General features: G+C 42.6%; 1 protein-coding gene across 1 annotated transcript in view; it reads left to right on the top strand.

Annotated features, from left to right (window-relative positions):
- The window catches only part of NAGLU (N-acetyl-alpha-glucosaminidase), a 361,395-nt gene that overhangs the window by 103,240 nt on the left and 244,718 nt on the right, over positions 1–13,437 (top strand). Inside the window, exon 2 of the mRNA XM_073608285.1 lies at positions 12,607–12,754. Coding sequence (XP_073464386.1) covers positions 12,607–12,754 — 148 coding nt within the window. The remainder of the gene's footprint in view (positions 1–12,606; positions 12,755–13,437) is intronic.

Below are 13,437 nucleotides of genomic sequence, written 5' to 3'. Positions count from 1 at the left end.
CTCTTTAATGGGTACACTTGTTCAATTGCTTAATAACACAAATTAATAATCAGCCAATCACGTGGCAGCAATGCATTTAGGCATCTAGATATGGTGAGAACGACTTGCTGAAGTTAAAACACAGCATCAGAATGGGGAAGAAAGGGTATTTAAGTGACCTTAAATGTGGCATGGATGTTGGTGCCAGATGGGCTGTTCTGAGTATTTCAAAAACTGCTGATCTACTTGAATTTCCATGCACAACCATCTCTAGGGTTTACAGTGAATTGTTTGAAAAAGAGAAAATATCCAGTGAGCGGCAGTTGCATGGACGAAAATGCCTTGTTGATGTCAGAGGTGAATAGGCAGACTGGTTTGAGATGATAGGCAACAGTAACTCCACACTCGTTACAACCAAGATATGCAGAATACCTTCTCTGAACTCACAACACATCGAACCTTGAAGCAGATGGCCTACAGCAGCAGAAGACCACACGAGTGCCACTCCTGTCAGCTAAGAACAGGAAACTGAGGCTACAATTTGCACACCAAAATTGGACAATAGATAATTGGAAAAACATTGCCTGGTCTGATTTGTTTTGATTTCAGCTCCAACATTCAGATGGTAGGGTCAGAATTTGGCATTAACAACATGAAAACATGGATCCATCCTGCCTTTTATCAACGGTTCAGGCTGGTGGTTGTGGTGTAATGGTGTGCAGGATATTTTTTTGGCACACTTTGGGCCCCATAGTACCAATTGAGCATTGTTTAAACGCCACGGCCTACTTGAGTATTATTGTTGACCATGTCCATCCCTTTATGACTACATTTTACTCCTCTTCTGCTGGCTACTTCCAACAGGATAATGCACTATGTCACAAAGCTCAAATAATCTCAAACTGGTTTCTTGAACATGACAATGAGTTCACTGTATTCCAATAGCCTCCACTGTTACCAGATCTCAATCCAATAGAGCACCTTTGGGATGTGGTGGAACGGGAGATTCACATTAAGGATATGCAGCTGACAAATCTGCAGCTACTGCGTGATGCTATCATGTTAATATAGACCAAAATCTGAGTAATGTTTCCGACACCTTGTTGAAACTATGCCACGAAGAATTAAGGCAGTTCTAAAGGCAAAAGGGGGTCCAACCCGGTAATAGCAAGGGGTACCAAATATGTACAGTGCCTTGACAAAGTATTTAAACCCTATGAAATTTTCCACATTTGGTTATGTTACTAACAAAAATGTAAATGTATTTTACTGGGACTTTGTGATAGACCAACACAAAGTGGCACATAATTGTGAAATGGAAGTACACCGATAAATGGTTTTCAATTTTTTTTTACAAATATCGATTTTGGTCTCATCTGACCAGAGCACCTTCTTCCACATGTTTGCTGTGTCCCCCACATGGCTTCTCACAAACTGCAAACGGGACTTCTTATGGCTTCCTTTCAACAATGGCTTTCTTCTTGCCACTCTACCATAAAGGCCAGATTTGTGGAATGCACGACTAATAGTTGTCTTGTGGTCAGATTCTCCCACCCAAGCTGTGGATCTCTGCAGCTCCTCCGGAGTTACCACAGGCCTCTTGGCTGCTTCTCTGATTAATGCTCTCCTTGCCCGGCCTGTCGATTTTAGGTGGACGGCCATGTCTTGGTAGGTTTGCAGTTGTGCCATACTCTTTCCATTTCCATTCCAAAAATATTAAAAAAACATTTATTTTCCTTCCACTCTACAAATATGTGCCGCTTTGTGTTGGTCTATCACATAAAATCCCAATAAAATACAAAATGTAGAAAATTTCAAATGGCTATGAATAATTTTTCAAGGCACTGTAGATGTATGTGTATACATACATACATACATACATACATATACACACACGCTATATTACCAAAAGTATTGCCTTTGCACGCACATGAACTTTAACCACTTGACAACTGGGCACTTGAACCCCCCTCGTGACCAGACCAATTTCAGCTTTCAGCGCTCTCACACTTTGAATGACAATTACTCAGTCATGTAATACTGTACCCAAATGAATTTTTTGTCCTTTTTTTCATACAAATAGAGCTTTATTTTGGTGGTATTTGATCACCTCTGGGTTTTTTATTTTTTGCGCTATAAATGAAAAAAGACCGAAAATTTTGAAAAAAACGCATTTTTCTTTGTTTCTGTGATAAAATTTTGCAAATTAGTAATTTTTCTTCATAAATTTTGGCCACAATTTATACTGCGGTAAAAATATTATTATATTATAATATTATACTACGGTAAAAATAACCCAAATTAGTGGATATTATTTGGTCTTTGTGAAAGTTAGAGAGTCTACAAGTTATGGTGCAAATCATAAAAAATTGATCACATCTGAAGTACTGGTGGCCTATCTCATTTCTTGCCACCCGAACAAGTCAGGAAAGTACAAATACCCCCCAAATGACCCCTTTTTTGAAAGTAGACATTCCAAGGTATTTAGTAAGATGCATGGGGAGGTTTTTGATGTTGTCATTTTTTCCCACAATTCTTTGCAAAATGAAGATTTTTTTATTTTTTTTTCCCCACAAAATTGTCATTGTAATAGGTTATTTCTCTCACATGGCATGTGTATACCACAAATGACACCCCAAAATACATTCTGCTACTCCTCCTGAGTATTACGATACCACATGTGTGTGACTTTTTCACAGCCTGGCCACATAGAGAGGCCCAACATGCAGGGAGCGCCATCACGTGTTCTAGGAGCATAAATTACACATCTGACTTGTTGACTACCTATTACACTTTTGAAGGCCCTGGAGAACCAGGACAATGACACGTGGCACTGATGACAAATGGCACTGATACGTGGCACTGATGTGGCACTGATACGTGGCACTGATGACAGATGGCACTAATACGTGACACTGATGACAGATGGCACTAATACGTGACACTGATGACAGATGGCACTAATACGTGGCACTGATGACACGTGACACTGATGACAGATGGCACTAATATGTGGCACTGATGACATGTGGCGCTGATGACAAATGGCACTAATATGTGGCACTGATGACACGTGGCACTAATGAAAGATGGCACTAATACAAGGCACTGATGACAGATGGCTCTAATACGTGGCACTGATGACAGATGGCACTAATACGTGGCACTGATGACACTGATGACAGATGGCACTGATACGTGGCACTGATGACACTGATGACAGATGGCACTGATACGTGGCACTGATGACACGTGACACTGATGACAGATGGCACGTGACACTGACAGGTGGCACTGATGACAAATGGCACTATGTGGCACTGATGACAGATGGCATTTATACATGGCACTGGGGACAGATGGCAGGGACAGATGGCAGGGGCAGATGGCAGGACAGATGGCAGGGACAGATGGCAGGACAGATAACAGTGGAGACACTTTTCTTTTTTTTTTTTTTTTTACACTTACCGCAGCAGCGGTTCGCTCTCCCTCCTCACACGCTGTCTCTGTGTGAGGAGGGAGAGCCGACGATGAGAGATGATCTCATATGTTTATATATGAGATCCTCTCTCATTGGTAGAGCGATCGCACTGTAAACGGCCTCTGTCATTGGCTGTTTACGGCGATCTGTGACTGGCCGTGTCCAAGGGACACGGCCAGCACAAAACTTCCGCGATGCGTGCCCGCGGGAGCGCGCAATGCGGAAGTAAACAGGAGGACGTCCAGGGACGCCCTCCCAGCAATTGGAGTCCGCGCTGTAGCCGTCTTTCGGCTATAGCGCGGGCGCCTAGTGGTTAATGGGATCCCAGTCTTGGTCCGTAGAGTTCAATATTGAGTTGGCCCACCCTTTGCATCTTATAACAGCTTCAACTCTTCTGGGAAGGCTGTCCACAAGGTTTAGGAGCAGTGGCGGCCTGTCCATTAGGGGCGCAACCCCTCTAACCCATGCGTCCGGCCCCTAATCTACATGCAGGGTGCCGGACGCATGGATTTCAATGGGTTTTATTTATTTTGTTTGAAGCACATGATTAGAGCCTAAGGCTCTAATTGGCTGAGAGGAGATTGTGTTAGCCGCCGAGGGAAGGAGGAAGGGAAGCCGCCGTGAAGCCGTAGACGCAGGGTGAAGCCGCCACCATGGAGGAGGAGACACAGGAAGGAGCCAAAGCTGCTAGATGGGCAAGTGCGGGAGGAGCGACCGACCGGGGGGTGGCGACGAGTGTCTTGTTTTCTGCCCCCCCCCCCCAAAATATTCAGCACCAGCCACCACTGTTTAGGAGTGTGTGTGTATGGGAATGTTTGGCCATTCTTTCAGATGTGCATTTGTGAGGTCAGGCACTGATGTTGGATGAGAAGGCCTGGTTTGCAATCTCCGCTCTAATTCATCCTAAAGGTGTTCCAATAGGTTGAGGTCAGGACTCTGTGCAGAGCATGCCTGCGCTGCTCTGGCTTGGACAAGCCCGGCTACTCGCGTGGGGCACATACACAAAGACATCATGGTGCCACCCTTCGGCGCGCCTCCCGGAGACACCTGTAACGCCGGGCTGTTAGCAGAGGAGTCCAGGGACACGATAGGACAGGTCCGGCGGGGGGAGCTGATACGTGATCCATTCCCAAGGCCTGATTTTTCACCACTGCCCAGTCCATGTCTGTGTGTATGGACAGAGATATCAGGGCTATGGCTCAGGGATTCCTGGGAATGGGAGTCACAAGATTTCTTTTTTTATTTCCTGCATTACTGTGTTAGGAAACTGTCTTCTTTATGTGAGAGATGGTGTCCTTTCCCCACCCAGAGAGGAGGCAACATGGCCGAGCTTTGGCATCTTCTCTGTACACAAGTCTTTCTCATCTCTCTGTACTGTCAGCTGTGTCCTTAGTCTCTGACCCCCATCTCTTGTAGTAGGTCTGCAGTCTCTTGTAGCATGTCCACACATTCCCTGACCATCTCCTGTATCATGTCCGCACACTCTCTGACCATCCCCTGTAGCATGTCCGCATGCTCCCTGACCATCCCCTGTAGCATGTCCGCAGTGTCTCTGACCATCCCCTGTAGCATGTCCGCAGTGTCTCTGACTATCCCCTGTAGCATGTCCGCAGTGTCTCTGACCATCCTCTGTAGCATGTCCGCAGTGTCTCTGACCATCCTCTGTAGCATGTCCGCAGTGTCTCTGACCATCCTCTGTAGCATGTCCGCAATGTCTCTGACCATCCCCTGTAGCATGTCTGCAGTGTCTCTGACCATCACCTGTAGCATGTCTGCAGTGTCTCTGACCATGCCCTGTAGCATGTCCGCACAGTCTCTGACCATGCCCTGTAGTATGTCCGCACAGTCTCTGACCATCCCCTGTAGCATGTCCGCACAGTCTGTGACCATCCCCTGTAGCATGTCCGCACAGTCTGTGACCATCCCCTGTAGCATGTCCGCACAGTCTGTGACCATCCCCTGTAGCATGTCCGCACAGTCTCTGATCATCTCCTGTATCATGTCCACGTGCTCCCTGACCATCTCCTGTATCATGTCGGCACAATCTCTGACCATCCCATGTAGCATGTCAACATAGTCTCTGACCATCCGTACACTCCCTGACCATCTGTGGGGGCAGTGTTTGGAGTATCTTTATCTGCTGATTGTTAAACTTTCTGGCATACACATATTGCCATTGTTGTGAAGGATCTGGGCCTGCTGTCCCTCCAACCCTTTCTTTCTTTCCTTCTTTTTTCCTTCTTTTTTTCCTTCTCTCTCCTTCCCTCCCTAACCTCCTTTTTTTATTTTTCATTTCTCTCGCCCTCCATCCCTCTTTCTCCCTTTCTTTCTCTCACCCTCCATCCCTCTCTTCCTTCTCCCTCTATTCCTCTTTCATCTCAGACTCTATTTAACCACACCTCCTTTAAGCCAAGCCCAATATTTAGCATAGTTTAAACCACGTCCATTTCCTGCCGCGGTGCTCTCTGCTTTTTTCCACTCCAACTAGACCACGCCTACAAATGAATGCCCCACTCCAAATAAAAAATGCTCCGCCTACAAAGTGTCCCTATTAATTTTTTCTGAATGTTGGTAACTATGCACTTATACAGCTTTCCAAAATGGCATTCATTCTATGTTAAAGCTGTAAGAAAATGGGTGTAGTGTTAAACTTTTCAAACTTCATAGTAAAATTCCACCATTCAGAGCGTAGTTTTAAAACCACGTCTCAGTCTTTAAAGAGGAAGTAAACCCTGATGGCTTTTACTTCCTCTTTTTCCCCTGCAAAGTAAAAGCATAATGGGCTAGTATGCATCGCATACTAGCCCATTATGTTACACTTACCTGCAAAGGAAGCCAGCAATGTCTCAACTGTCCCCGGTATGTGTGGAAGCGTCGATCTTCACCCCTCTTCCTTCCGGGGCCGTGGACTCCAGCTCTCTGACTTGCCCTCCGGCAATTAATGCGCACAGGAGCCGATGGTGACGGCACGGGTCCCTTAGAAACGACGCAAGCGTATATGGTAAAAATCTCCTAAACTGTAAAAGTTTAGGAGATATTTTGAGTACCTACAGGCTTACCTGTAGGTAAAAGTGGTTGTACAGGGTTTACAACCACTTTAATGTCCACCTGGATGGAAATCCCTCTTTGGATGCGATGATCCTTCTGCACAGTGCTGGATTGGTGTAGCAAGCCTGACAGAGAAAGCAGCACCAGCTGCTGCCGCTATGTCACCCAAGCAAACCGCAGGATGGATTGGGCATTCACAGCTTCAACACAAGCTCACACCACTCACTGGAGATGCCGGAAGGAACAGACAATGACATTGAAGAGATGGGAAGCATCCAGTTTCGGAGCCCATCTGGTCTTCAGTGCATACCTTTTCCAAGTTCTACCTGATGTCCAAAGTTCTGCAGATGCAGCTTTCGCTGAAAGATTATTTTAGCAGCACACTGAGTTGGCTCTGGGACCCTTGTTTGGTCTGTTGACACAGTTCTGTTTGCCTTGTTACCCATCCTCTTATTAATTGCTTGAGGAGGTCCCAGGGTCTGATTATCCAGCCTCTGTTTTGTACTGTATGATTTAAGAGGAGTTTCGACTTGTCTGTAAATTCCATTTCTTGGCGTAGAGTACAGGATACAGCCCACCATCCCCTTAGTTCCTGTGTTGCTTTGCTTGCTTAAAAACTGAGGCGTGGGGTAGGGTTATAGGAGCACACCCGGGCGGCAAGTCCAGCAGGCTTTGCCAGTGTCCAGTCTAGAGGTTGATCGATATTTGGCCTTTTTTTTAAGAAATTGGCATCGGCCGATTTATTATGCAAATTCGGACGATTAACACTGACCGCCCTGTGCCCCGTCGACCCACAAGTGTTCCTCCTCCCTTCCCCGCACTCTATTGGCAGAGCGGCGCTTGGCGCTTGCCAGAGCCGCTGAGTGAGTGAAACTGACATATGTAACTGAATGCATAGATGGGACACATGTATGTGGCCCCGCCCCTTTCTTAGGCAGCCCAATCATTGGCTGGTGTTTGATAGCTTTTTCTTGATAACAACATATATGCTGCTTAAAACTCTATATCACCATATATCTTGTGTTTAATTCTGTTTTATCACTACATTGTAGATATGATTGACCCTTTTATAGACACCCCTGAAGGAGACATAGATACTCTGAAATGCGTCGGGTGAACTACGAGATATTTACTGTCAATCGTTGTGGTGATTTCGTACTTTGTACACAATAACTGTAACCATTTCAATAAATTTTATCTTTATTGTATATACTAAGTTTATAGAAAAAAACATATTTTATTAAACAATGTCAGTGCCTTAAAAGTCCATTTAGGGGGATACCCTTTCTTTGTTTAGCCTATAACCCAGGGTCTATGAACATACAGCCTATGTCCTGTCCTATACTGTACTCCAGGTAAGTAAAAAATCCCCTTATTCAGTCACCCCTGACAGCCCAACAAGGGCTGCAGTTAAGTGGTTCTAAAGGCTGAAGGTTTTTTTTTTCTTTTTAAATCTACCTTTAGTATCACTTTAAAGTGGAACTTTAGTCAGAAAATCAAGTTCTGCTACATTACCCCCTTGCAGGTATAACTATGTAAAACATTAAAAATAAGTGCCTATACTGTTTAACCCCTTGGTGCTGGTGCCTTCCGGCCCTTTAAGGGGTTTCAGATTCTGGGAGGTGGGCAGTGTTTATGATTATGTGACCGCTGTGTTGTCAAGGCAGTCACATGATCGGAAAGCTCTGAATCGCAAGAAGCGAGCTGTTAGCTGCCGGTTACTGTGGCGGGAGCGCTCTTGCCACAGCTATGTCTGCCAATTGGTATGCAAATATGCGACCTCTCAGCTCCAAGGCCCACCCACCAGGAGGCCGCATATTTGCGTACTGTCGGCGCCTAGAGGTTAAAATCCAGTACTACACTCTCTCAACCTGCTCTGCACATGCTCAGATTCTCTCTATTTGTAGGCACCATTCTGAAAATGTAGAGGCCGATCTGCTGACAGCCTAATGACATACTGCTACTCAGGGGCTCTAGGCTTCAGCAGCATGGCAGCCTTCATCAAGCAGAAACAAACACTGCTGGAGGCAATTTACAGCACACATTAATTTTAATGGCATAAATATTCATCTGGAATTCATTCATGTTCCTTGATAAAGAATATTATCAATTTGTTATGAGTAAAGTTCCACTTTATGCAACGCAGCCTGGTCCAAAGTCTACCCCAAGCAGGGCTGGACTGGGACAAAAATTTGGCCCTGCACTTCATCCAGACTGGCCCACTTTAATTTTGCAAACACGCACAAAAACAAGTGAAGTGGGAGGTCTAACGTCATGCAGGAACATTGCTACAGCCTCATTGGCTGGCATTGCTGCACAGCCATTGGCTGCCTTTCAACAATGAGACTGAGCCGGGTTGCGCACTATGAAGTGAGGTGTTGGACAGTGCAGATGACAGCTCTCTCCCATGCCGGCCAGATATGGCCAACCCTGATGGCCACCCAAGCCCCCCCTTCATTGTTTATTATCTGTTCTACTTTATTTCTATTATAGGCAATTACAGTGGCGACTCTAGGAAAAATATGTACATGGGGGGCACATAAGATACCACAGTCAAAACTGGGGGGGGGGGGGGGGCAATGATAATTTTTCATGGTATAACTACTTGAAGTCCAGTGATGTGCAGGACAATATAGTGTATATAAGGTACAATATCGTGTATATAGTGCAGGAGTATGTAAGGTACAATATAGTGTATATAGTGCCGGAATGTGTAAGGTACAATATGGTACAGGAATGTGGAAAAGAAAAAACCTTGGATAAAAACATGGCCACACACAAGGACAAAATGGGGCTAAAGTGTAACTATAGCAAGCCATTCTAGATCCAAGCTAAATGAAAAAGGCCTTCACCCTTCACCATTACAAATTGGCAGCATTGTCAAACTGCACTCCCTATAATGTGTGGCCCTCATTCAGTTGCTATAAATCTCAATGTGTATACCTAAAATGATGATACCTTAAACTAGCAACCAGTTTGGGTCTCTCAAGCGAGATTTCCGATTTGTCAGCGGCGGCCGGGGGAAGATACGGGGCCGCGGGCACCCGCTACACAAAAAAAAGATAAAAAGGCGTTTTAGAGCAATTATCAAGGTTTCAGGATATAATACACATAAATCAGTAACAGAGTTCTAGATCAGGGTGAATGCTTACACAGACTGAAAAAAAAAATTGGTGGTGCATGTGTCCCTAATAGATAAGGTACCTCACCCCAGCAAAGAAATTGAAAAAAGGGCCGAGTATAAGGGATTATTGCGGTGCAACAAAGACCCCCAGTAAATAGGCATAACAATTGATGTCCCAATTGATCAATTTTATCTGCATAAAATGATGGTATAGTCGCCAAGGAATCAAAATCAGATTTACCTGTAACAACAAATCAAACACAACAGCATCCCGGTAAGTCCGCATGAATGGACTGCTAGCAATCCTATTTAAAGCCCCCACAAGCTTTCCACCCTTTTTGGGGGGGATCAATTGCATGGGGGAGACCGCACTTGTCTGGTCCTTTTGTACAGTCGCACAGTGATATGCACAGTGTTTATTTGTTTACGTTTTGTCATATTAATAAAAGATCTTTTCTCTTTGTAGAACTACAACCAGTCTGTCATACCCTATCCCCTGAGGAAGCCAATGTTCTGGCGAAACTAGTAGGGTTACTTCAACAACTTCCATCCATTGGTTGTACTGATTTGCCTATGCTCTGTTATTTTTTGTACCCTTTATGAATTGTAATTTTAATCTATTGTAATAAATGTAATAATTAAGTGTTCTTGCATAGCAAGACCACTTACTGTTATCTCACATATATATTATTCTTATTATTATAGCCAAATTTACCACCCTAACTCCTCCCACAGTTTTTACACTACATAGACAAGTAATATACCGAAACGTGCGGATTGTTCCTGAATGGTGTGCTATTACTTTGTGGAACGTTTCGCCGAATGGTTCACGAAATATCGTCGTTTTTGCGGCGAAATTGGTCCCATAGGAATGAATGGGCAAACTAGAGTGGGAGATGACAAAAGCTGGAAAATCAGAACATGATTTCTAAACTGCCGCCACTCCCTCATTTTCAAGCTCACCTACACAAATCTTATATCAAAACGTTCAGCTATCCCTGCTGCCACTAAACATGTCCACGGCTAAGCCATAGTCCTGATAGTTTTCACAATATGACCATTTGTTTGCAACTCACGCCGTCCATTGACATTCATTGAAACTACACTCTAGCCCCTTCAAATTTGAAGGGCAATGTCTAAACTACGACCGTGCCTTCATTTTTAATATTTCAGAGACATACTATACATCAAAATCTAGGTCTGGGTCTTGTGATTCTCACAATATAAAGATCTTCGCTGTAGGATGTATAGTTTTTAAAATACGGCCATTTGTTTAGAGGTCATTTCAGGAAATTTTAGCCATTAATCAGAGTGTACTGTTAGTGTTTGTTTTGTTGCCATGGTTACCAAAGCTTCTGTTATACACAGGGGGGAGGTGGCTGGAGCATCTCAGCTCTGATTACAGAGCCCGGGGGAGGGGACAGACACACCATGTACTGATTTATAATAGAGGAATATGATGGGGCAGTTTTGATGGGGTAATTCTGATGGGGCAGTTTTGATGAAGTAGTATTTGGGAAGCATAAACAGGGCATGAGCGTTACTAGGAAACAGTGGTTGTAAACACAAGATGCTGAGACACCCCAAATGCATGTGACTTCATCTGCTAGACTTGATAATGCTTGTAGACTCCTCCCACAGTTTTTACACTACAGAGACAAGTAATATACCGAAACGAGCGGATTGTTCCCGATTGGTGTGTTATTACTTTGTGGAATATTTTGCCGAATGGTCCACGAAATATCGTAGTTTTTTGCGGCAATATTGGTCCCATAGGAATGAATTGCGAAATGTTCAATGTCATTTAATTGGTGTCCTATTACCTTGTGGAACTTTGTGAAAAGCTGAAAAATACCAGTGTGAATCCGGCCTCAATGTCATTTAATTGGTGTGCTATTACTTTGTGGAACGTTTCGCCGAATGGTTCACGAAATATCGTCGTTTTTGCGGTGAAATTGGTCCCATAGGAATGAATGGTGAAATGTTCAAAACTAGAGCGGGAGGTGACAAAAGCTGACAACCCCATGATCAGCTGAAACATTATGACCGCCCCATGAAAAAAAAAAATATATTTTTGAAAAAAAAAAAATATTTTTGAAAAAAAAAAATTATTTTTGAAAAAAAAAATATTTTTGAAAAAAAAAAATTATTTTCGAAAAAAAAAAAAATATTTTTGAAAAAAAAAATTACTTAAAAAAAAATAATAATTTCGAAAAAAAAAATTATTTTTGAGAAAAAAAAATACTTTTAAAAAAAAATCATTTTTGAAAAAAAAAATCATTTTTGAAGAAAAAAAATCATTTTTGAATAAAAAAAATTCATTTTTGAAAAAAAAAAAATTACTTTTTGAAAAAAAAAAATTACTTTTGAAAAAAATGTTCAGCTCTTTCAGCTAATGATGGAACTTTTTTACTACTATTTATACTTTTTAAAATATTAAGCTTTTTAACACTTTTCACAGTTACTCAAGCCACTCCACCCCCCCCAGTTACTCCGCCCACTCCAGTTGTAGAGGCAAGAACACTTTCACAATTTCCCCAGAAATTGTAGCTTTTCTAGTTTTTTATAATATTGTATTGTATCTTTGGCACCGCAATAATCCCTTATACTCGGCCCTTTTTTCGCTTACACAGACTGCGAATGGCTATAAAAAGCATTTCATGATATTTTAACAAACCGAACAAGTTTAAACTATCTTACATTACTTGTTTTTTGGTACTCCTACACATATAACTACAGATTTAAATTAATACAATTAAATGGCTATTTGGCAGGGCTTAGACAAGAAAACAGGAAAACTCCACCTCAATAACAGCGTAAAACAAAATCAAAGAGGGATGCATAGGAGGCTTTTCTGTCATTCCGTGCAGTATGTTTTTTAGGCAGGAATGTTTACTTTTAAAAGAATTACATGTCTATTTTAATAAATGTTTGTTACAAAATGGCGCACTTGACTTCTCTGTTTTGTATATAGGTTCCGCTACTACCAGAATGTCTGCACTTCCAGTTATTCATTTGTCTGGTGGGACTGGGCCAGATGGGAGAAGGAAATAGACTGGATGGCTCTTAATGGAATCAATATGCCCCTTGCGTTCACAGGGCAGGAGGTTATATGGCAAAAGGTAAGACATTTTAATTAAGTACACACCTTAAAGTAATTGTAAAGGCAGAAGTTTTTTTTATCTTAATGCATTCTATGCATTAACCACTTCAGCCCCAGGTTTGCCCCCTTCCTGACCAGGCCATTCTTTGCGATACGGCACTGTGTCACTTTAACTGACAATTGCGCGGTTGTGCGACGTTGTACCCAAGCAAAATGTATGTCCTTTTTTCCCCAGAAATAGACATTTCTTTTGGTGGTATTTGATCACCTCTGCGGTTTTTATTTTTTGTGTTATAAACAAAAAAACCCAACAATTTTGAAAAAAACACTATTTTGTAGTTTTTGCTAGAATAAATATCTCCAAAAAATAAAAAATTTCTTCATCAGTTGAGGCCGATATGTATTCTACATATATTTTTGACCCCAAAAGAAGAGGATCGGGGCTGCTCTGTGTAAAACCATGGCACGGAGCAGGTAAGTATAGGCATGTTTGTTGATTAAAAAAAACAAAAAACATAGGTTTACAACCACTTTATTGTCACAGCAGTAATCTCCAGACCAGGGCATAGAAGCCAAATATAATGCCAATGATTTCTGTAGAAATTAAGTTATCATTATTTTCCATTTATAAAATATCTTCCATAAAGAAAAAAGAGAAAAGCCATAGAGAAACTCCATAAAACCCAGTGAAACTAACTGAAA

Source organism: Aquarana catesbeiana, linkage group LG12 (genome assembly GCF_042186555.1).
Source record: "Aquarana catesbeiana isolate 2022-GZ linkage group LG12, ASM4218655v1, whole genome shotgun sequence".
Classification (NCBI taxonomy): Eukaryota; Metazoa; Chordata; class Amphibia; order Anura; family Ranidae; genus Aquarana; species Aquarana catesbeiana.
The sequence above is the reverse complement of the archived record's forward strand: the minus strand, read 5'-3'. Positions and strand labels throughout refer to the sequence as shown.